This window comes from Pleurodeles waltl, chromosome 2_1 (genome assembly GCF_031143425.1).
Source record: "Pleurodeles waltl isolate 20211129_DDA chromosome 2_1, aPleWal1.hap1.20221129, whole genome shotgun sequence".
Lineage (NCBI taxonomy): Eukaryota > Metazoa > Chordata > Amphibia > Caudata > Salamandridae > Pleurodeles > Pleurodeles waltl.
Genome location: NC_090438.1, coordinates 483,653,764 through 483,677,064, shown reverse-complemented (window position 1 = coordinate 483,677,064; position 23,301 = coordinate 483,653,764). Strand labels below are relative to the sequence as shown.

Genomic DNA, 23,301 nt, shown 5'->3' with positions numbered 1-23,301 from the left:
CTTCTTGCCCTTGGCAGGTGGTGCAAGCTCACTGGCTGTGCTGACGGGTGCCTCCTTGGAGCCTCTCAGACCTGCAGTAGCTGCAGAAACCACAGTGTCCGTGGACTGGGTGGCTGAGGTGCTGGGCTGGATTCTGGCCACCCTGGCACAAAAGTGAAGGATGGGGGAGTAGTAGGGAATAGGTCAAGGGAGGCGAGGAAAAGCTTCTTAGGGACACTGGGGCAGGAAGAGGGTGACATTTTGGAAGTGGAGGAAGAGGGAGTGGTTGCTGTTGTGAGGTGAATGGCTGTTGGGTGTCTGAGTGCTTGCGTTTGTGTACTTTGGGAGGAGGGGTCACAGACACAGTGGGAGAGGACACAGGGGACGTGTGCATGGATGTGGTGACTGCCAGTGAGGGGTGTGTAGTGATAGGTGTGCTGGTGATGGAGGTAGTGGATGAGGATGTTGTGCATGCAGGTGTGAGTGGAGACACTACTGGGAGGTAGGTGGACGAGGAGGAGGAGGAGGACACAGTGGAGGCAGTGGATGTTGGTGTGCCTGCATCTGGATGGCGCTTGTGTGAGTGCCTGTGGGATGAAGTATGGTGCTTGTGTTTGCCTGAGCCACTTCTGTGTGTTGATTTGGGTGAATGTAGGTCTGAATGTGTGCTTGGGATAGGCTGGGGTTGAGGGGATTGGGACTGGGTAGAGGAAGTTGGATGGGGGAGGCTGGAGACAGGGACAATGGCTGCCATCCGTGAGTTGGCCGGAGCCTGGAATGCTCTCTGTTGGGCCGCCACACCAGAGTGAATGCCCTGCTAGACCCTGGATGGTATTTAGTATGGTTGACTGACCAACAGAGAGGGATCTCAGGAGGTCAATAGCCTCCTCACAGAGGGCTGACTGGGGCAGAGCCAGAGGTGCCTGGGGCGAAGGAGATGCCCACCCTCCTGGGTGACCGGGCACGGGAAACACAACCTGAGGGACTGCTGGGAGGGCGGTGCTGGTACGGGGGTGGCGGCTGTACCTGTAGTTAGGGTGGGCACAGAGGTGTCTGCCGCCGCCAGGGAGCTTCCATCGGAGGAGGAGTCGCTGTCGGTACTATCCCCTCCTGTCTCCGTCGTGGTGCTCCCCTCAGTCCCACTGGTGCCCTCACCGTCAGTGGATTCGGCCTCCAGGCCCATGTGGGATGCAGCTCCCTCTGTCGCCGGTGCCTCTGCTCCTCCGCCAGATGATGCTGATGCACACAAGGACAGGGTGACAAAACAAAAAGGGGGGGAAAGAGACAGAGGATACACTTGGTCAATGCTAGAAACAACACTACAGTTGTCGTACACAATTCACAGGGAACAGCCCTATGCACTAGGCCATGCACTACCAGTTACAATGCTAGTCACCAGCCCATGGGATACAATGCCTAACACCATTAGCTGCACACCTGAAACCTACAGGACCCTGCTCAGTAGTAGATGCCCGCTAACATTATTGGGGTTGGAGTACATCTGAGGTTGTCCATCATGGAACCTACCCTGCCATGTTTGCCCTTGCCCAGGGGCACCCACAGCCCACATCCCCCACCCTGGTAACACCTTAACGCGCGCAAAGTCATGAATCTGAATGTGTACTCACCCCCTTGTGGCTGCTGTGATGCCTTCAAGTGCCCATCCAACTCCGGATAGGCCACCGCCAGGATGCGGAACATCAGGAGGGTCAGGGTACGACGGGCACCCCTTCCTCGTTGGGAGACCAGCCCCAGCTGGGCCTCTGCCGTCTTCCTTGCGCAGCGGCACAGGTCCTCCCAGGGTTTGCGGCAGTGGGTGCTCCGTCTGTCAAAGACCCCCAGGGTCCACACCTCCTTGGCGATGGCATGCCAAATACTCTTTTTCTGATGGGCACTGACCTGCAGAAAAAAATACAGCAGAAAATGTATTATTCATACTGTTCGGACTGTCATACTCATGTCCAACATATCCCTCCCATCCCCCTACACACATACATTGACCACCATACATGCAGCACTTTGCCCAGGACCCCTCAGCTACCCCTACACTAGGCTTACACACACAGCACTCCATACATTCATGCCCCACGCATCATGCTCACAGTGTACTCACCTGTTGTTTTGGAGGACCATAAAGTAAAGGGTACTGGGGTAGGACCCCATCCACCAGTCACTCCAACTCCTCCAAAGTGAAGGCAAGGGCCCTTTCCCCAGACACTCGAGCCATGGCCGCTTCCAGACACAGGTCACAGCAGCACTTGCAGTGTAGGTCCTCTTCTGTTGAAGGTCAGGTAGCAAGTGAGTGAACAGATAGAAAATGGCGGTCACGTCCGCAGCAGTGTGTACTGTCACCGCCGGCATACATCACCATTGGCTCCTGGAACCCGTAGGCCCCAATGACAACCAATGCGGTGTTGCACGGCGGTCGTCGACCACCGCCCAGAACGGTGCACAACGCCACCACAATTAACTCATTTCCACTTGTCCCTCCTCACAGGTCAGGCGGCCACCATTTCAGGGGGGCACAGGCCATGGCACCTAACTGCATCACAGCAGACATAGGCAGATCAACTGACTTACAAGTTCACGTACTGTTTCTGTAAAACAAACATAGCATATTAATCTATGTATATGTTTGAACATGACCTTCTGCTTACCATTTTTCCCCCTAGAGTTCAACCGCTGAGGATGAATAGGAGATGGAGACATACCCCCTGTGTACAGACCCCTGCTGGACACAGGGGGTATGTGTCCTGGTGACAATGGAGGATATGCACATTATCCTAACCTACAGACTTGATAGGGCCACAATCACAGAGCTGTGTGCCCAATTGGAGCCAGACCTGATTTCAGTTATCCGACACCCTACAGGTATCCCCCTCTAGTGCATGTCCTGTCAGTGCTCCATTTCTTGGCAAGTGCTTCCTTCCAAGTGACATTGGCCATGGCATCAGGGATGTCACAGCCTATGTTCTCAAATGTGCTGACCAGAGTGTTGTCTGTCCTGATGAAACACATGCGCAGCTATGTCGTATTCCCCCAGGTGGATGATTTGGCCACAGTGAAGGCTGACTTCTATGCAATGGGACATATCCCCAACATCATTGTTGCTATTGATGGTACATATATTGCCTTTGTACCACCCTGGAGAAATGAACAGGTGTTCAGAAATCGAAAGAGCTTTCACTCTCTGAATGTGCAGATGGTGTGTTTGGTGGACCAGTACATCTCCCATGTCAATGCAAAGTATCCTGTCTCTGTGCATGATGCCTTTATCTTGAGGAATAGCAGCATCCCATATGTGATGTCTCAACTCTGGAGGCACAGGGTGTGGCTAATAGGTGAGCCGATGGTCCCCACCCAGTTGATGTAGGTATATGGGTGTGGGGTTGTCCCTAAGGGTGAGTTTCTGGCTAACAGGTATCCCTCGATATTTGCAGGTGACTCTGGTTACCCCATCCTCTCATGGCTACTGACCCCAGTGAGGAATCCCAGGACAAGGGCAGAGGAATGTTACAATGAGGCACATGGGAGTACAAGGAGGATCAGTGCGCGAACCTTTGGCCTCCTGAAGGCCAGATTCCAGTGCCTCCATCTGACAGGTGGATCCCTGTACTACTCACCTAAAAAGGTATGCCATATCATCGTTGCATGTTGCATGTTGCACAACCTGGCCTTGAGACGGCAGGTGCCTTTTCTGCAGGAGGATGAGCCTGGAGATGGTCGTGTGGTAGCGGTGGAGCCTGTGGACAGTGGCGAAGAGGAGGCAGAGGAAGAAGATGTGGACAACAGAAATTCACTCATTCAACAGTACTTCCAGTGACACAAATGTAGGACACTGTAACTTCACCTTCCATTGCAGTTTTGTGTTGGACATTGTACTTGGCAGCTTGATTTCCCTATTTCTATGGCCACTTACTGTACCCTTTGGCATCTCTATTTTCAGATATCTGTGCCCCACTCTGGCTCCTGATGTGTTTACTGCTGCCCACCTTTAGTCCCTTTACAGAAACAGTATGTGAATACGAAAGTCAGTTGATGTGCCAATGTCTGCTGTGATGCAGTTAGGTGCCATGGCCTGTGACCCCCTGAAATGGCGGCTGCCTGACTTGTGAAGAGAGGCAAGTGTAAGTGAGGTAATTCTGCTGGCGTTGTGCGACATTGCGGTTGGCTGTCAATGACCGCCGTGCAACTTCGCATTGGTTATCATTGGTCCCCATAGGTTCCAGGAGCCAATGCCGATGTACGCCGGCAGTGACGGTACGCACTGCCATGGACGTGACCGCCATTTTATATCTGTTCACGTTCTTGCTACCTGACCTTCAACAGGAGAGGACCTACACTGCAAGTGCTGCTGTGACCTGTGTCTGGAAGCAACAATGGCTCGAGTGTCTGGGGAAAGGGCCCTGACTTCACTTCGGAGGAGTTGGAGAGACTGGTGGATGGGGTCCTACCCCAGTACACTTTAGTCTATTTTCCTCCAGTCAAACAGGTGAGTACACTGTGAGCATGATGCGTGGGCCATGAATGTATGGATTGCTGTGTGTGTAAGTCTCGGGGGAGGGGGGGCTGAGGGGTCCTGGACAGAGTGCTGCATATCTGGTGGTCAATGTCTGTGAGTAAGGGGATGGGAGGGATATTGTGGGCCATGAGTGTAACAGTCCGGACGGTATGACTAATCTCTTTTTTCTATGCATATTTTTCTGCAGGACAGCGCCTATCAGAAAAAGGGTATTTGGCGTGCCATCGCCAAGGAGGTGCGTACCCTGGGGGTCTTTGACAGGCGGTGCACCCACTGCTGCAAACGGTGGGAGGGCCTGCACCGCTGGCAAGGAAGACAGTGGAGGCCCAGCTGGGGCTGGCCTCTCAATGAGGAAGGGGTGCCCGTCGTACCCAACCCCCTGATGTTCCGCATCCTGGCAGTGGCCTATCCGGAGTTGGATGGGTGCTTGAAAGCATCACAGCAGCCACAAGGGGGTGTGTACAGATTCACAATCATGGCTTTGCGCGCGTTAAGGTTGTACCTGGGTGGGGGATGTGGGCTGTGGGTGCCTGTAGGCCAGGGTGAACTGGCAGGGTAGGTCCCTTGTTGGGCAGGCTCTGAAGCACTCCAACCCCAATAGTGTTAGTGGGCATCTACTACTTGGCAGGGTCCTGTTGGTTTCAGGTGTTCAGCCAATGGTGTTGAGCAATGTACCCCATGGGCTGGTGACTAGCTTTGTAACTGGTAGTGCATGGCCTACTGCATAGGGCTCATCCCTGTGTGTTGTGGACACCAACAGTAGTGTTGTTGCCGGCACTGACCAAGTGTATCCTCTGTCTTTTCCCCACTTCTTGTTTTGTCACCCTGTCCTTGTGTGCATTAGCATCATCTGGCGGAGGAGCAGAGGCACTAGCGACAGAGGGAGCTGCATCCCACATGGGCCTGGAGGCGAATCCACCGATGGTGAGGGCACCAGTGGGACAGAGGGCGAGGGGAGCACCACAACAGAGACAGGAGGGGACACTACAGACAGCGACTCCTCCTCCGATGGCAGCTCCCTGGTGGTGGCGGACACCTCTGTGCCCACCCCAGCAACAGGTACAGCCACCACCCCCCGTACCAGCACCACCCTCCCAGCAGCCCCTCAGAATGTTTCCTGTGCCCGCTCACCCAGGAGGGTGGGCATCTCCTTCGCACCAGGCACCTCAGGCCCTGCCCCAGTTAGCCCTGCTGCCCTCAGTGAGGAGGCTAGTGACCTCCTGAGATCCCTCACTGTTGGGCAGTCAATCATACTGAATGCCATCCAGGGTGTCGAAAGGCATTTGCAACAAACAAATGCATGCCTGGAGGGCATTCACTCTGGTGTGGCAGCCCAACAGAGAGCATTTCAGGCTCTGGTCTCCGCACTGATGGCAGCCATTGTCCTTGTCTCCAGTCTCCCCACTTCAACTTCCTCTACCCAGTCCCAATCCCCTCAACCCCAGCCTATCCCAAGCAGACTTTCAGACCAGCATTCACCTCAGACAAACACAAGCACCACACTTCATCTCACAGGCACTCACACAAGCACCATCCCCATGCAGACACACCAACATCCATTGCCTCCACTGTGTCCCCTTTCTCGTCATCCACCTCCCTCCCAGTAGCATCTCCACTCACCCTGCATGCACTACATCCTCATCCACTACCTCCATCACCAGCACTCCTATCACTACACGCACCTCACTGGCAGTCACCACCCCTGCATCCATGCACATATCCCATCTGTCCTCTCCCGCTGTGTCTGTGACCCCTCCTCCCAAAGTACACAAACGCAAGCACACACCCACCCAACAGCCATCCATCTCACATCAGCATCCAGCTCATGCACCTGCACCCAAACACAGCAGACTGACACCTCCTACAACTACTCCCTCTTCCTCCACTCCCAAACCTTCACCCTCTTACCATCCCAATGTCCCTAAGAAGCTTTTCCTAGCCAACATTGACCCCTTCCCTACCCCTCCCCCAGTCCTTCACCTCGGGCCAGGGTGGCTAGAACCCAGCCCAGCACCTCAGCCACCAAGTCCACGTCCGCTGTGGTTTCTGCAGCTCTGAGAGGCTCTAAGGAGGCACCCGTCAGCCCAGCCAGTGTGCCACCAACACCTGCCAAGGCCAGGAAGATTCCGCCTCCTGGCAAGGGCAAGAAGGGAACAGCATCCAGCAAGGAGAATGAGGCACAACCAGCCAGCAAGGCCTAGTCAAAGACTCCAGCTGCCAGAAGCAAGGAGGCACCACCATCTGCCAAGGGCAGGAAGAGACACAGAACACCAGCCAGGGCACCTCTGCCGTCCAAGGCTGCAGATGAAGGCCTGGAGGCTACCACCACAACTGCCAGCACTGCCACCTGCACCACGGCCAGCACTGCCACCTGCACCACCGCCAGCAGCAGCAGCCCCAGTAGGCAGCCGTCCGAGGCTGCAGGGGAAGAGCTGGATCCTCCCCCCCACCACTGCCAGCACCGACACCAGCACCGGCACTGCCACCCCTGTCCAGCCGTCCCCGCCGGCGGATGGACTGTAGACCTGCCTCCATGGAGTGTCATGCATCCTGCCCACACAAAATCGTGTGGGTCTGACACCCAGGTGAGTGACTGTGACCTTGCACTCCCCATGTGCTGCATCACGGGACACAAAGCCCCCTCCAGAACCAGTGGAAGAAGGCATCCGCTCACCCTATCCTTGCCAGGATGAAGCACACTGTGCACAAAGCACCCTCCAGAACCAGTGGAAGAAGGCATCCACTCACCATATCCTTGCCAGGATGAAGCACATTGGTCACAAAGCCCCCCCCCAGAACCAGTGGAAGAAGGCATCCACTCACCCTATCCTTGCCAGGATGAAGCACACTGAGCACAAAGCCCCCTCCTGAACCAGTGGAAGAAGGCATCCACTAGAGAGACTGTGGCTTTGCACTCCCCAGGACCAAGCAGTGGGCACATCACCCACTTGAGAGACTGTGGCTTTGCACTCCCCAGGACCGAGCAGTGGGCAAACCACCCACATGAGAGACTGTAGGTTTGTACTCCCCTGGACCAAGCAGTGGGCATGTAGCCCCCTCCAGGAGCAGTGGCATTGTACCATATTCTGGCTGAGGTGCTCCCCCCTTTCCCATCCCCATGAGGTGCCTGTGTGTTTTTGACCTAATGCCCCTGCAGTGTTCTCTCCGTATTGAGGCAGGAGTCAAGTGTGGGCTTGGCGTGTGTGTTTCCGCCCAGTGGGCCATGGACATTTTGAGTGGGCACAGTCCCACCTCTTGTATAAATTGTACATATTGTAAATACTGTTTTTGATTTCTGAGCGTATTTCTAAGTATTTCTAATATTACACTCATTTGACTCCATTCCTTTTGTCCTTGCATTATTCCAGAGTGTTACGGGGTGTATATGTAATGTTATTGCATGTGTTTTTGTGTATGGGGTTGGGGTGAGGGTGGTGGTAGGGGTCGGGGTGTTGCGTATTGTGTGTGTGTGTCACTATCTTTCCCCCCACCCTCCCTTGTGTGCTAGGTGCAGTACTCACTGTGGTCGTCGTCGCCGGCGTTGGTGCTCCTGGTGTATGAGCAGATACACCAGCATGGGAAAGACCTGCAGCTCGGGCTCCATGGCGTCCTGGTTCTTCCTTGAGTGTCGAGAGGTGAGTTGTTTCCCTTCAGAACACTGTTTTCACTGTGCTTTTGATTACGTTGGTACCGCCCCAGAAAAGGTGGTGGATAGGCCTATTGCAATACAGTGGGTAGAACCTTGTGTTCCGCCTAGCTTGTTGGCGGTTACCGCCGCGGTGTTTGTTGCTACCGCCGTGGCAGTCGGACTGTTAAAGTGGCTGTATGTGTTGGCGGTTTACCGCCGGCCTATTGACAGTCTTAGCACTGCTTTAACACCGACCGCCAGGGTTGTAATGAGGGCCTATGTTTAGATATCACTGTAGTGGATCAAATATTGTAATGACTGTTGTTCAAGAACAGTAACTACTCATCAAATAGCTCAAAGTCTCCTTTGAGTATGATCAAGTGTCTATAACAAATCTTATATTATCCCCTAGGCAGATAGGTGTAATTTCTGCATTTACGTTGTTATGTAATAAATGACTCTGTGGTACCTATACCCTTTTCAATTGATGTGTACAAAAAATACATGCGTAGTCAAAAGAAAATATGTATTGGATTCTGATAGCAGTTCAACCCTATAAATATCCTTATTTTATTTTGTTACAGGATGAACATGTTGGATGTAAACATTTAGAAACATATTCATAGGTTTTGAGAAAGGTTCCTTTAAATACTCTCTAAAATTTACTGTCGATTTTCACAGTTGTATGTGCAAACGTTTGTGTACATTATGACCAAATGGAGTATTGAGCAAATTTGTAAACTTGAAATTTTGAAAATTACATTTATCATCTCTCAACATATCTTGTTCTTTCAACAATGGAAGAATTGACTATTCATTTCACTGCCTTGTACTGGATGTATATTTATGTTTGTCTAACATTGCACAATGTGTGACACTTATGTGCATACCCTATGTATTTTTGCCAGTCCATCACTACACTAGTACTCAATTATTGGTGGGCTGGATTAGCAAAAATGTATCTTGTCTGATTTGACTTATCTCTGTCTCCTCTCTTCCACAAGGTGACATCGGTATTCCAATACTTTTGTCCTTAGTCCAACCAAATGTTTGAGCACTTCTTCTCTTGACTAGTTCATTCAGTGTCTTCAAAAGGTCCATGTAGTGTAAATGTAATCTATTTAGTGGACCTCCTTTATTGGCTTGAATTTATTCAGATGATTTCATACAACATTTTGTTCAAGTTTATTCTTGTTTCTGCACAATTATGATAGTAAAAATCATATGTTCAATTGAATTACTTTTTTCTCAGCCGAAGTTAGGAAATCAGATGTCAATTAGTCACTCTTTACTTTTCTGAATGTGGATCCTTCCCTTAATTTAGAAAATAACCTTTTGCCTGATCTTCTTGTCATGCTCTCATTCATTACTTCTCTTTCAATCCTAATTTTTCCCTTTGTAGTTGTACAGCCTGATATGTGTCTATTTCTTGTAATTAGGTTGTGCGAAGTTTGTTTCTGCGAAAATTATTGACAAAGGCAATTTTGACACGACATGGAGCCTGTAAGGATTCTTGGATTATTTTCATCTTTGTCCTTGTGAAGGTATTTTATGTATTGCAACATAATAGTTTCCTCATAACATGATACTTTTCACTCCAACTGAACCCAGCCAAGTTAGAAAATGTTTGAAGGTTTTTTATCTGAAATATACGTTTAGCCGAGCTTCTTATGCACAATGTATACAGACGTTTCCTCGAAAGCTTACCTTTCCTAAATTTTCCAATTCACACAGGAATTACACAGGAGAAGGACACTATGACAGTGATATACAAAGACCTTTAAGTGTCTAAGTACAACGTGCATATTAATTTGGCTTAATTTATGAGGGCAAATAATTCACAAATTATTTAATTGCAGTCATAAATACATTTACTTTTTCACAATACTACCCTACAGTGGTGTAATATTGCTTTGTTGGTTTTAGTAAATTTTACTAACAGGGTGGGGAGTGAGCGTTCCTGGCCAGGGAAGCAGCCAAGAATTTTGGAACACGAACAAACTCAGATTGTTGCATAAGATATGAATTTGGCGTGCCTGGTGCGCTTTCCCATCCATGGGTGACACAGGTGAACCTTGTTCAATACACCAACGATGAATGTGAAAAACAGGGTATTGCAGCACCGCAAGATGTTGCTTTTGGGTCACTCACAATCCCATAAAGGGATCAGGGAACTGTGGCAATAGTTATAAACCTTATTGTGTTATTTATAGCATCACACACTCTACTGAGATGAATGAACACTTCTGAGTAAAAGTATTTATTATGACAGGAACAATTTGTTTCTTAGTACATCTAAAGCAACGACACAGTGTTGGACCTAAAAGCCTTAGAATAGTGTACCTCAGATTGTGCCTGCCTCCCTTCATTTTCTGTCATAGTGTTTGCTGGTTTTAGGAATCTGTATACTTTACCACTGCTATCCAGTGCTAAAGCGCTGTGATCTGTCCCTGAAATCATGTTAACATTGGCTCCAAAGGGCATATTTATTTCAATTATTAGTCCCTAGTAAAGTGCACTACCTGTGCCCAGGGCCTGTAAATTAAATGCTACTTGTGGGCCCGCAGCACTGATTGTTCCATCCACTTAAGTAGCCCTCTAACCATGTCTCAGGCCTGCCAGTGCAGAGCCTGTGTGTGCAGTTTTGCACTGCCATGTCGACCTGGCATGGTAAACCTCTTTGCCCGGCCTAAAACGTCCCTTATTACACATATACATCACACCTAAGGTAGGCCCTATCTGACCCACATGGCAGGATGCAATGTATTTAAAAGGCAGGACATATACTCCTAAGTTTTACATGCCCTGTTAGTGAAAAACTCTGAAATGAATTTTTCACCACTGCAAGGCCTATCTCTCCCATAGGATAGCATTGGGATTACCTAATTACATTTTATAAGTGTAGTACCAAATCTGAAAGAGATACGTTTGTTGAGGTTTGTGTCCCTGGACTTTTAAAATCACAACCTATGGTGAAGTCGGATTTTAAGTTGCAAGCCTAAAAATGCTACTATTAGTAGGTGGGCATTTTCCTTACCTAAACCATTATGTGCCTTCTGCCTTTCTTCAATACAGGTCTGGGGTGGGTGACATCTGGGCTTTGTGCATTCTCTACAGACAGTCACACACAAAGGGAGCCTTAAGAGTGCCTGATGGGCCATTAACTTGAAGGGTCTTTCTGGGCTGGATGGGAAGGAAGAGCTGATACTTGCACCTGAAAGGGCTTAGCCTGTCTCCACACACAGAGCAGCATATGCCCCTGGAGCGAGTCTGGAGCCAGGGCAGGAAGGGAATGGATCTTGTGCACTTCAGAGCTTTTCTTTGAAGTCTCCTCCACTTCAAAGGCACAACTGGGTATAAGTACTGGACCCCTGATGCCACAAACTGACTACACTTCTGGACCTGTAGATGCTCTGCCAGGAAGAAGGACTGGTATGCTTCTACAAGGGCTGCAACTCTGATGGGCTGCTACCCTGCTGCACTCTTGCTTTGCTGAGCTGAGCTGACCTTCTGCTTGCTGCCCTTTTACCAGCAAGATATAAGGACTGGATCTGCAGCTCTTTATCCCAGAACCAAAGTGACTCCAAGGGCTTGCTGACCTGCCTCCTGTTTTCTGAAGTTCCAAGGACGCAAAAGGCTTTTAATACTCCTGCTATAGGTCCTGGACATGTCTTCAACCAGCTTCTGACCCCCAAGAAGGGCCCTTCCAGTCCTGGGACCTTAAAAGTGTTTTTGTAGCTCCTGAAATCAAGCTTTTGGGTTTCTTGCGACCATAAACGGGCTCATTCGCACCAGAACCACGCCACTCACATAAAGAATCACCCAAGCCACCACAAAGCTCATCTCTTCGCACAGCCATCATTGCCACTTGCAACTGTGAGGCTCCAGTCTGCCCATCCGTGATGCTTGGCCCATTCCTCGTGCCTGCAGACCACCACCAGTGATAAGTGGGACTCTTGACTCAACTTTGAGAAGGTAAAACTTCAGCAGGACTTACCTGGTATCAGACCCATGTTCCATTGTGGTTTGCATGGACTTTTGGATTTCACCCGGTCTAGCACAATTAGATAGCCCCAGTTGGAGCTTTTTGCGTCTAAGCACTATCTTGTATTTTCATCTTTAAAAATTAATATTTTGACTTCTACTTATTGAATATTTGTCATTTTGGTCTTGGTAACTCATAAAATTAAGCTCTATTGTTTCAACCGGGTGCTGTGTGTTTTTTGCAAAGTTTTACTGTTTGGAGTGTTGCATAAATATTTTACACATTGCCTCTTAAGTTAAGCCTGACTGCTGTGTGCCAAGCTATGAGAGGGTGAGCACAGGTTAGCTTTTAGTGTGCATCTGACCTACCCTGACTAGGATTGTGGTTACAGCTTGAACAGGGTGCATACCTCTGCCAACCAGAAAGTCAATTTCTAACATTGGTGATCAGCTGTGAGGATAGGACTTCTGTTTATGCAGTGCCATACAGAAAAATGTCCTAAATCATGTCTCTGACTTGAGGTTCTACATCTCTACCGACACAGCAGAAAGGAGGATTTTGAGCCAATCAACATGGAGGGATATACTGTGGCCCCTCTCAATGATTTCTGTGAGGGAGGTGGGCTTCCTGCCAAGAGTGCAACCAGGAAAGTGGAACTGTAAAATGCACTGAAAGCCTGGGCAGTTGCTTATGCTGCTTGGTGGTGACCCCAGGAGAAGATGAGGAGATGGATGACCCAGAGGGGGGCCCTTCAGACGAACTACCTGTAGCAAAGGTGAAAGAAATGACCCCAGAATTGGAGCTTCGTGCAAGGCCAGGGAGCAGTGTCTGTTCCTGCAGCCTCTCCCCAGGGACACTGGCAGAGAGGAGGGAGGAGAGAGAATTCAGGCTGCAAATGGCAAAGTTAAAAATGGAGGAGAAACTTGCCTTGGAAATGCTGGCCCATGACTACAGCCCGAAAGAACTGGAACTGAGGGCAAGGCAATCAGACTCCAGCAAAGGTAGCAGCATACATGCAGTACCTGATGGAGACAAAAACATTTGTATACCCAAGGAATTGGTGCCCTGTTATGTGGTGTGGATTGACAATGATAAGTGGATTTCTGGTTATGAAGAGGCACTGAGGGTTCACTATGTTTCTCAGGAGCACTGTGGGGGCGGGGTCTATGAAAACACATGCCTACTGTGGGGAGGGACACACTTCTGACATTAGAGGCTGGGGACCAAACCAAGTATGGCTCATGAAAGCCATCTTACTTGCTAAATTTGGGATGGGCCATGAGAAGTATCGCCAAAGATTCAGGGGCAACCAGAAGCTCCCCAACCAATCCTGTTTAGATTTTGTTGATTACTCCTCATCAAAACCACCATTTCAACACCTCTCAATCAGGATTCTGACCAAACACAGAACGGAGACTGCACTGATCGCAGCTATGGATGACATCAGGACCCTTCTCGACTGAAGAGAGTCAGCAGCTCTGATCCTTCTGGACCTCTCTGCAGTGTTCAATACAGTCTCCTTAACAGACTCCACAACATAGGCATTCAACAAAACGCCCTTAAGCGGGTTGCTTTTTTCCTTTCAGGCTGCATGTGGGGCATCCACCTTCCTCCCTTCACTTCTACACCCAAGAACATCACCTGCAGCGTACCCCAGGGGTCCTCCCTCAGCCCAACTCTGTTCACCATCTACATGACCCCCCTCACAGACGTCGTCAAATCCTATGGACTCAATATAGTCTCCTACGCCAATGACACTCAACTAATCTACTCACACACCGAAGACCCCCACAAAGCCAAAGCCAGCTTTCATAATGCCATGGCCAATGTAGCAACATGGATGAAAAGCAGCTACCTCAAACTAAACACTGACAAAATGGAAGTCCCAATCTCTGGGAAGAACACCTCCATATGGGACCAAGCAGAACTCAGACCAATGCCCTCTCCATCAGACCACGCACGAAACCTCAGCATCATGCCAACTATCCATGAATAGACAAGTAAACTCAGTTGCCTCCACTAGCTTCTACAGCCTCTGTATGCTCATTGAATCTTCAAATGGATCCCTACTGTCACCAGAAACACAGTCATTCACGCCCTAGTCACTAGTCTCTTCAACTATGACAATGCTCTCTATGTCGCAGTGACCTCCCAGCTGCTTAAAAGACACCAGACTGTACAGAACACTGCAACCAGACTCATCTCCAACCTCCCCAGCGCTCAAGCAACACCTCACACCTCTGGAACCTCCACTGGCTCACCGTACAGAAGAGATGCCAATTCAAAATCCTCACTCTCGCATACAAGGCTCTCCACAACCTAGTGTCATCCTACATCAACCATTGACTGAGCTTCTACATCACAGCAGGACAACTATGCTCTGCCTCACTAAACCTCACACACCCACCCCGCATCCATCGCAGCTGCAGTGGAGGCCGCTCCTTCTCCTACACAGCAGCCAATTCCTGGAACAGCCTGCCCCTTTACCTCCAAACAACTGCCTCCGTGGTGGACTTCAGAAGGAGAATCAAAGATGTGACTTCTCGTCAGAGACATGGCACCCTCAGCGCCCAGATACCCTTAGGGTGATAGTGCCGCGCTTTAAAAATGCTATGATTGATTGACTCCAGTAAGGCACTGAATGGCTAAGTGAGGGACAGCAAAGTTGATGATTCTGTTGGGTTATACAATTTAATCCTGGGAAGTACATGCTCAGTGTCTGTTTTACAGAGTCACACCAGCACCTAGTTGACAGTAAGCTGACTGACCCCCAGGAAGCTTGCTGAGAAGGCAGACCTCTGGGCTATCAACAGAGTGTAGAAATAGGCATCTGGGAGAGACACCCACAAAGGTGGTCAGGGTTCCCAAAAGAAGAAAGAGGGGGAGAAAAATGTAAAAATAAGTTCTCAAAAGCCCTAAAACATTTCCCAAAGGAGGAGTGGAAATTAGTCCCAGCCTGAGCCTAAGAAGAAGAGATTCTTTGATAAGCAGACACTGAAGATTGTACCTTAATGTACTCAGTGCTACAAGTAGGGGCACTCCAAAATTGACTCCAAATGTCCGAAAAGGGCACAGCCCCCCACAGGTGGGCAGACCACAGGGTTAGCAAATGTAATGATCAGGGAAGAGGTGATCCCATTTAGCTTTGGGGGTAGACAGAGGTAACCCTAGTTTCTGTATGGGATAGAGAAATGGTGCTAAAAGCCCACATGCCTGCAAATATTTCAAAGTATAGACCGTGAGCCACTATGAATGGGCAATGGGTGGAGGCTCTGTGAGACACAGGAGCCAGCATGACAACTGTCAAGTGTCAGCTGGTGTCTGCGGAGCAGGTCACATTCCACCAACTCATAGTCTCCGACAATTGTGAGAGCCATCTACAGGTGGCTATGGTTTCATTTGGGTGGGGGGGTATCAGGTTTTCTGAAAGTTGCTGTGAGCCCTCTCATGCCTGTTAATCATCTATTAAGCACACTGTCTGGAAGGAGGTGGAGCTCAGGTCTGACTTGGAGATGATGGGATTACCTGAGTGTGTCTGTATGACCACACGGTCCATGGCTGCCCAGGAAGGGAGTTAATGGCATCTGGAGCCTGGAACAAAGGCCCAAATATCTGCCAAGGAGAGGGGCAGGGGGTGCAGGAAACCAGTCTCTGATGTTCCCACGGTTGAGGTTGAGGGGGTCCCTGAGGAGGAGACCCTTCAGCCAACCAGGGAGGACATAGCTGCCTTAGATGACTTACCTGAGCTTGCCAGTTGGCAGGTTGAGAGTGGTCCCACAAGGGAGGAATTCTGCTGAGCATAGAGAAAGTGTTCAACTTTTGAGGGCTTAAGGTGACAGGATCAGCCCAAGCAGCAGGTGAAGCCTACGGAGATCACCTAACCTACTATGAGAATGATCTCCTTTATAGCGAGCCTAAAGCTCCTGGTACTGGGGCAGCCTGTGTGCTGGTGGTCCCCCAGTGTTAGAGGGAGTTCCTGATGGGCTTGGCTCACAACATACTACTGGCAGGACATTTAGGGCATGAGCTTCGCCAGGCTGGTCTCCCACTTTTATTGGCCAAGAATGAGGACAGCCTCAGATGCATACTGTAGGTCCTGCCTTACCTGCCAGACCTCTGAGAAGTCAGGGAGAAAGCACTAAGCTCCCCTGACCCCACCTTTGAGATGGTGGACATCAATGCCATGGGACCTCTGGACCCAAGACCACCCTAGCCAACAGGATTGTTCTGATCTTGGTGGACCATGCCACCAGCTACCAGAGGCAATCTCTCTAAGGTCAGTGACTGTACCCGTGGTAGCTAGAGCTCTAATGAAGATCTTTACCCATGTGGGGTTCCCAAAGGAGGTAGCGTCTGACAGAGGCACAAACTTCATGTCTGCATACATGATGTCCATGTGGGATGAGTGTGATGTAACCTACAAGTTCACCATACCCTATCACTCCCAAAACAATGGTCCTGTGGAAAGGGTCAACAGGACCTTCAAAGGCATGATTATGTGTATACCTGAACCCATGAGGCATAAGTGGGACGTCCTCTTGCCATACCTTCTCTTCGCCTGCAGGGAGGTTCAACAGAAAAGACAAGGACTCAGTCCCATTGAACTCCTCTATGGCCATCCTGTTAGGGAACCTCTGAGCCTTTATAAAGAGGGGTGGGAGAAAGCTGAAAGATCCCAAGAAGCCTCCCCTCCCCAGATGAGGTAAGCGACATACTGGGCCTTCACAACCAAATGCATCGCTTCTAGAAAAAGGCAAAAAGCAATCTGGAGGCTATCCAAGGAGTAATGAAGCTCAGGTATGACCAGAAGGCCACTCTGGTGGAGTTTCAACCTGGCCAGAAGGTATGTGTCATGGACCCAGTAGAGCAGTTGTCTCCATACTTTTTAATGCAGCGCCCCCCAGTTGAAAAATTAAAATCATTGGGCCCACCTTCAGAATTTTTCAGAAATATTTTATAAAGATGACAATGTTTTAAATATGTCCACTTTTATTTAAACATTGCAATTAAGTACTGTTGCCATTTAAAAAATGCAATAACATGTTTCTGCTTAAAACAAAACACTGTTATCCGTGAAATGCTTCTTTTGGCCAGAACCTGGTGCCCCCCCGGGATCACTTGAGGCCCCCTGGGGGGGGGGGGCTGCCCCCCATCCCTAAGTTTGAAGACCCCTGCAGTAGAGTAATGGGCTCTCTAGGACCTCTGGACTGGCCCATATGAGATCAAGATGCACAAGGGGAGACCATCTACCTGGTGATTCTTCAGGCCCCTAGAAATCCCCTAAGGGGGGCCCATGTGAGCAGACTCAAGCCTCACTTTGAGAGGTCTGAAGTGAGCATGCTTCTTTTGACAGACGAGGGAGTGGAAGAGAGGAGTGAACCTCACCCTGACCTCCTCTCTTAACAAGACCATGATGGGTCAGTGGAGGCCATCAACCTCTCTACCACCCTGGCCCCAGAACAGTGGGGTGACTGCAAGTAGTTGCTGGGGCAGTTTGCCTACTGGTTCTAACTCACCCCTGGACTCACACATCTGTGCATCCATGATATTGACAGGGGAAACAGTCTCCCTGTAAAGAACAAAATGTAAAAATTGTCAGACTGTGTGAATGCTAACATTAAGGAGGACGTCTATAAGATGCTGGCTATAGGGGTGGTTGAGCCCTCTAATAGTCCCTGGTCCATCCTTGTGGTGTTCATACCAAAGGCTGCCCCACAGGGAACCACACCAGAACTCCAGTTTTGTGTGCACTACAGAGGACTCAGCTCTGTCACCAAGACTGAAGTGCATCCCATCCCTTGAGCTGATGAGTTGATTGATAGGTTAGGAGCTGTCAATGTCCTTAGTACCTCTGATTTTATATCAGGGTGCTGGCAGATACCCTTGACTGAGGGAGCTAAAGAGAGGTCAGCATATTCAACTCCAGAGGGCCACTTCCGGTTTTGGATGATGCCCTTTGGATTGAAAATTGCCCCTGCTACCTTCCAAAGGTTGGTTAACAGGCTTCTCTCTGATAAGGAGGTCTTTTGTGCTACCTAACTATATGATATAGCTGTCTATAGTTCCAGCTTAGAGGAACACCTGCACCGCCTCCATAAGGTGTTTCAAGCCCTGCAACAGGCAGGATGCACATCAAGGCCAGTAAATGCCAGAGTGGGAAGAGTTCAGTGGTGTTTTTGGGAAACCTGGTAGGAGGATCAAGGTGCCTAAAACTACAAATATGTACCTACATGAAAATGTATACCTACAGATATGAGTTTACAACTTTGTATCCTGAATTGGGCTCTTAACAATTTTCAACAAAGTATATCTTACACAGTCATTTTAAGTGTTCAATAAGGACATATGTGACATACATTATTCCAAAATTCCTCGTTTTCATGCTAGTATGGCAAATTACAAAATTCTTAAACCTTTGCAAATTTGCTTTGCTTTCTCTAAATCTTCACAAAGGTTGCAAAATAATGTTGCCACTTCACACACCCCTACAGTCTAACTTTAATAGGTGCATTGTGCTTTACAAAGTTGCTCAGATATCCAGAGGTTGAGGGGACAATACCATGTAGCCTTTATTTATGGGGGTTACACCACTTTCTTCTAATGAAGCCAAGTCCGTGTGGGCCCTTACTGGATTAAGGGATAGACATAGGTCATTGCAGTGGGTGGTCTTGCTTTCATCTGCTCCCAAGTCTTAATAAGTCATTATTTCCCTCCAAAGGCTCATCCTAATCATATTGTCACCTCGTGCACCCTCTCTAGGCTCACTTTCTTATTCCTACATATGGGTCAGGTCCAGTTCAGCTCTTCAGGTTTCTTCACAATTCACAGACAGCAGGCATCTTCCTTTTTTTTTCCTCCACAGGTCCAATGGCATTCTTAGGAGCTGAGGGTGAGGTGTCATTTTTGTACAGTTCAATAGACAGTGGGTGGGGATGATTCCTGGATACTCAAACAACCATTCCACAAGGGACATTACTATAGCAGAACATGTCTACCAAATGACAGCAGTTTGTGGTCTACCCAGGATTGTGTACATGGTAATAAGTACATTTGTACCTATCCACACCAAACTAGTTTTGGAAGCAGCTTAACTTTCCTGTGAATGGACTCAGGATTTCTAGAATGTACCCAAGGTTTTAAAGGCCCCTATTCCCCAGGTGTCACCTATAACTTAATTATGAATGGGTAGGCCTCATCCTGGTTCAAGTTAATTAAAATCCTGGACCCTCCCAAATGATTCTTCATGAGACACACTGAATCACATACTTCACACTCAGGCCATCTTGCCAACATCCTCAAGCCATTGTTCCTGCTCCTAGAGAAGTTTCACACCTACTCGAGGAGTGATGCACTGGCAGGGAGAGAGGCTTAGTCAGACTGAGACTAATGAGCCATACATATAAAGAAAGCTAGTAGTGGTATGTGAATCAAACCTACCGCTGAATAAACATAAATGTGGATAATCTAAACAAAGAACACAGCTGATTAGGGTGGTGCTTGACAGGTATCACGTGCACTACTACCAAGGCATGAATAACAGTAGTCCATTAGGCCCACTGTATTCTAGAGAATAGACAGACTCCCAAGCACTCAAATAGTATTCCCAAAGTGTGTTTCATTTGTGCAATTTTTCCTTTTTTTGACGAACACAGGTGGAGGCCTTTTTTTCCTTTATTTTCCCTTTTTCTATAATTTTATGACCCTGTCGCTTTTTATTATTATTATATATACATTTACAGCCTTGAAAGAGTCATAAATAATGACGAAACATGTGTTGGCTGTTGTTGTGATAATATATCAAACTTGGAGCACGGGATCTTCCATGTTTCAATAAACTTACTTGATTGGACTTATCATATCCGAATCCTTACTCTAGGACCTAAAATTACTTATGGAATACTATTTGAGTGTTTGGATATCTTTGTTTACAGGTACTAATGAGCCGACTGGATTTTCCTGAAGGAAAAGTCTGACTTCCCAAAAGTTAGTTTTTCTGTACATTTATCAAAAAATCCAACTTTACCATTTAGTTTGTTTTTAATAAATGTTAACAACAGTAGCTGAACAGTCTGTAGCTTTTTCTGACTTTCTTTAGTTTTCCTCAGGTAACAAGTACTGGGGTGGGGGGGTGGTCACTATAGGAACATGCCAGCCTTTAATTTCTACATGTTCCACTTTGAAATTCTAGGCACCCTGCCTGTGGGCTGCAAGACCTACTTAAGGGGAACTTATTTCATGCTTCTCTCCTGTCAGGAAAGGTTCATTTTGACAGGCCTTCCTGCTTGCAGATTTTCGATCTGTAATAGTCAGGATACACATGCAGGCCTGCATCCATGTTTTACTGGTTAACCTGATGAATGACATATTACATGTTACAGTCCACCGATTGCATTTATTGTCCTGCCATTAATGTACTTCTCGCGCCATGTACTATAGCCTTATGAGAAAGCTAAATATGCCAATTTAGGAGTGATTTAATCTGTCATTTTCTAGGGATCAGAGCACATACAGTTTGAAACAGCAGTGACCTAGTTTGAAAAAACACACCTAGAAGCATCAGTTCACAAAGAGTAGGGATGACCATGAAAAAGAGCAATTCCCCATAGCGGGTGAGATAAAAACAGTTTGGGGGTAGAATACAATATATGTAAGGATCCTCCCTTTGAAACTCTCACCACTATGCTTTGACCTCGAAGCAGAAATTGTGAAACTCTGAAGAGACCTGAAAATCCTCCAGTTCCATTAGGCATATGGATTTCACCTGACATAAACCATCTGTCACATTATGATTGCACAGATAATTGCATTCATTATTTGTATGGTTAATCTATTTTCTTCTCTTCAGTATTCTTTTTACCAGAACTTGGAAGCAGCTTCCCAACTGTGTAACTGCTATTTAAAAAACACTCATAAAATAATTAAGTTAAATAGCTTGTGACAATTCTCCTTTAGTCATCCTTAGCACCAACTCAGAAATACAGTTAGCTTGTTGGCAATATCATGATAATGGCCTTTGAAAATCTTTTAATGCTTTGATCGTTACATGTGATAGGTATGGCAATTGTCAGCAGTTCCCAATTGAACCAGAAAGATCTGAACTCAGCTGGTCCTGGACAGAGGACCACCATCAAACCCACAAAATGAAACATGAGGAAATCCAACAACACTCCAGCATTTGTGAAAGTTAAAATAATGACACAATTGTAATCTCTTTAGATTAAAATGTTTGCAAATCCATTTTAGATAATGTCCCTCCACTCTAATAAACAATGGCCCATTGCCCTTTACCTTGCATCTCTCTCTACACACACACATATTCACTGAAAAAACAAAGACACACACGCACACACACACACACATTCACTGAAAAAACAAAGGTTAAAGTAACATTATGGTTAGGTGAATCAGTCAGTGCAACATTAATGTTTTGAACTAAGAAAAACACAGAACATCACCAGTTATAGTTAGCAGAGCTAACTTTAACTTGAACCCCAAGCCATGCACTGCTTATAGCATCACATATGATATCACTCATGACATGTTCTATGACATCATTTATGACATCACTGATGACATCGCAAAAGACATCATATGTGTTAAAATGGGATGGGGGCACAGTTATCGACAAAACAAAAATTGCTTTTCCTATGAAACAGCAGACCTAATTATAACTACCTAGTGGCGACTGCCACTAGGTAATGTATACACACACACACACACAATCATAAAATTTTGATATGCTGAAAAAGATGTTGATAATGTTTAGCATTTTGCATAGCTCGAAAACTTTGCACTAATACAAAAATAGCTCTGTTTACCTGGATAGGGCACCTCTCCCCCGAAAGGAATCACGTGATACAATCTCCCCATTGTCCAAAGCAGCGACACGCTGCAGCTCTGATGACGTGTCATCGCAAACTGACACTGCCCTGTATAGAAAAAGAGGCAAAAGTTACCCTTGGGAAAAGAGAGTGACATATTGGCGGGCAAAGTATGAGGGGGTAGAAAATTTCCAAAGACTGGTAGGCGCTTCTTCCCACATCAATATGAATCATGGTACTGATTGCTCAGTAAAAAACATACATCAGTGAACATCTTCACTGTGCATACGCAACTCACAAGTGACAAGCTCTGCCAATGTATTAACACCCCAGCAAATGCATTTGCAGTGGAATCAATGGTCAATAACCTGCACTCCTCAATCTTTAAGGCTTCTCGTAATCCACCTAAGTCAAAACTGGCTTCTAACCTGCTTTATTGAAGTTCATTGAAACTGCCCTGGGCTCCTGAAACAAATCCCTGCATCTTTGTTATACTCCCCACTCCCGAATTATCTGCAAGTTCTAACTGACTACTTTGTAATTGTCTCGGGTGATCGTCTTCCAACATATTTGCAAGCAGATACCAAAATCTACTGCAACAGCCATATTACATTAGACAACCTATTATATTATTCGATAGTGATATGCATCCTTCTTTTGAACCTGCATCAAACGTATCATTCATTTTGATGTGTGATTCCGTCAACTACTGATCAGACACCCTGCCCTGCATCTCTTATCAAGATTGATATCTAAATCTTTATCTTAATGATAGCCATTGATTGCCATGCTGTGGGATTGCTACTGCAGATGTGAGAGCTATTTTCAAATCACCAGATAGAAAGAAGTTGCTAGCAGCCTGTGTACTTTGGTCACCATCAAAAACGAAATTAGCAAAATTCCTAACCCAAATATCATTTGCTCAATGCCTGTTAAACCAAATATTGACACATTCTCTGGGAAAATATCAAAACTACACAAAAGGTAAAAATAGACTATACAAAGATACCTCTTAAAATTTCAGAGAGAAATATTAAAATACTTGCTTCATTACAAAATCTTAACATTATATTTATATTCCAAATTAGAGATACACCAACTGCTCCTCTCATCCGAACTTACTTGTTGAATTGTAAAAGTGTAAACCCTCTCTCTAAGCTTCCATTATTCAGGAAAACTAATTAAGAAGCCAGTGTGTGGCAGTGCTGCTCTCCAGTCACCGAGGATGTTGGGTGTAACTGCTGGGACTTGATGTTTGATGTTTTCCCCCTCTGGGCATGGAGAAAGCTATTGTTATTCCCATTCCTTGCTTGACAAACTCCCCAGTTAAAGACGACTATCCATGACTCAGATGTTACATCGTTCC

The 23,301-nt window shown here is 47.4% G+C and overlaps 1 protein-coding gene across 1 annotated transcript in view; it reads right to left on the bottom strand.

Moving 5' to 3' along the window:
• Window positions 1-23,301, bottom strand: part of CNGA2 (cyclic nucleotide gated channel subunit alpha 2) — a 497,671-nt gene that overhangs the window by 192,092 nt on the left and 282,278 nt on the right. The window contains exon 3 of the mRNA XM_069213704.1: window positions 21,933-22,043. Coding sequence (XP_069069805.1) covers window positions 21,933-22,043 — 111 coding nt within the window. The remainder of the gene's footprint in view (window positions 1-21,932; window positions 22,044-23,301) is intronic.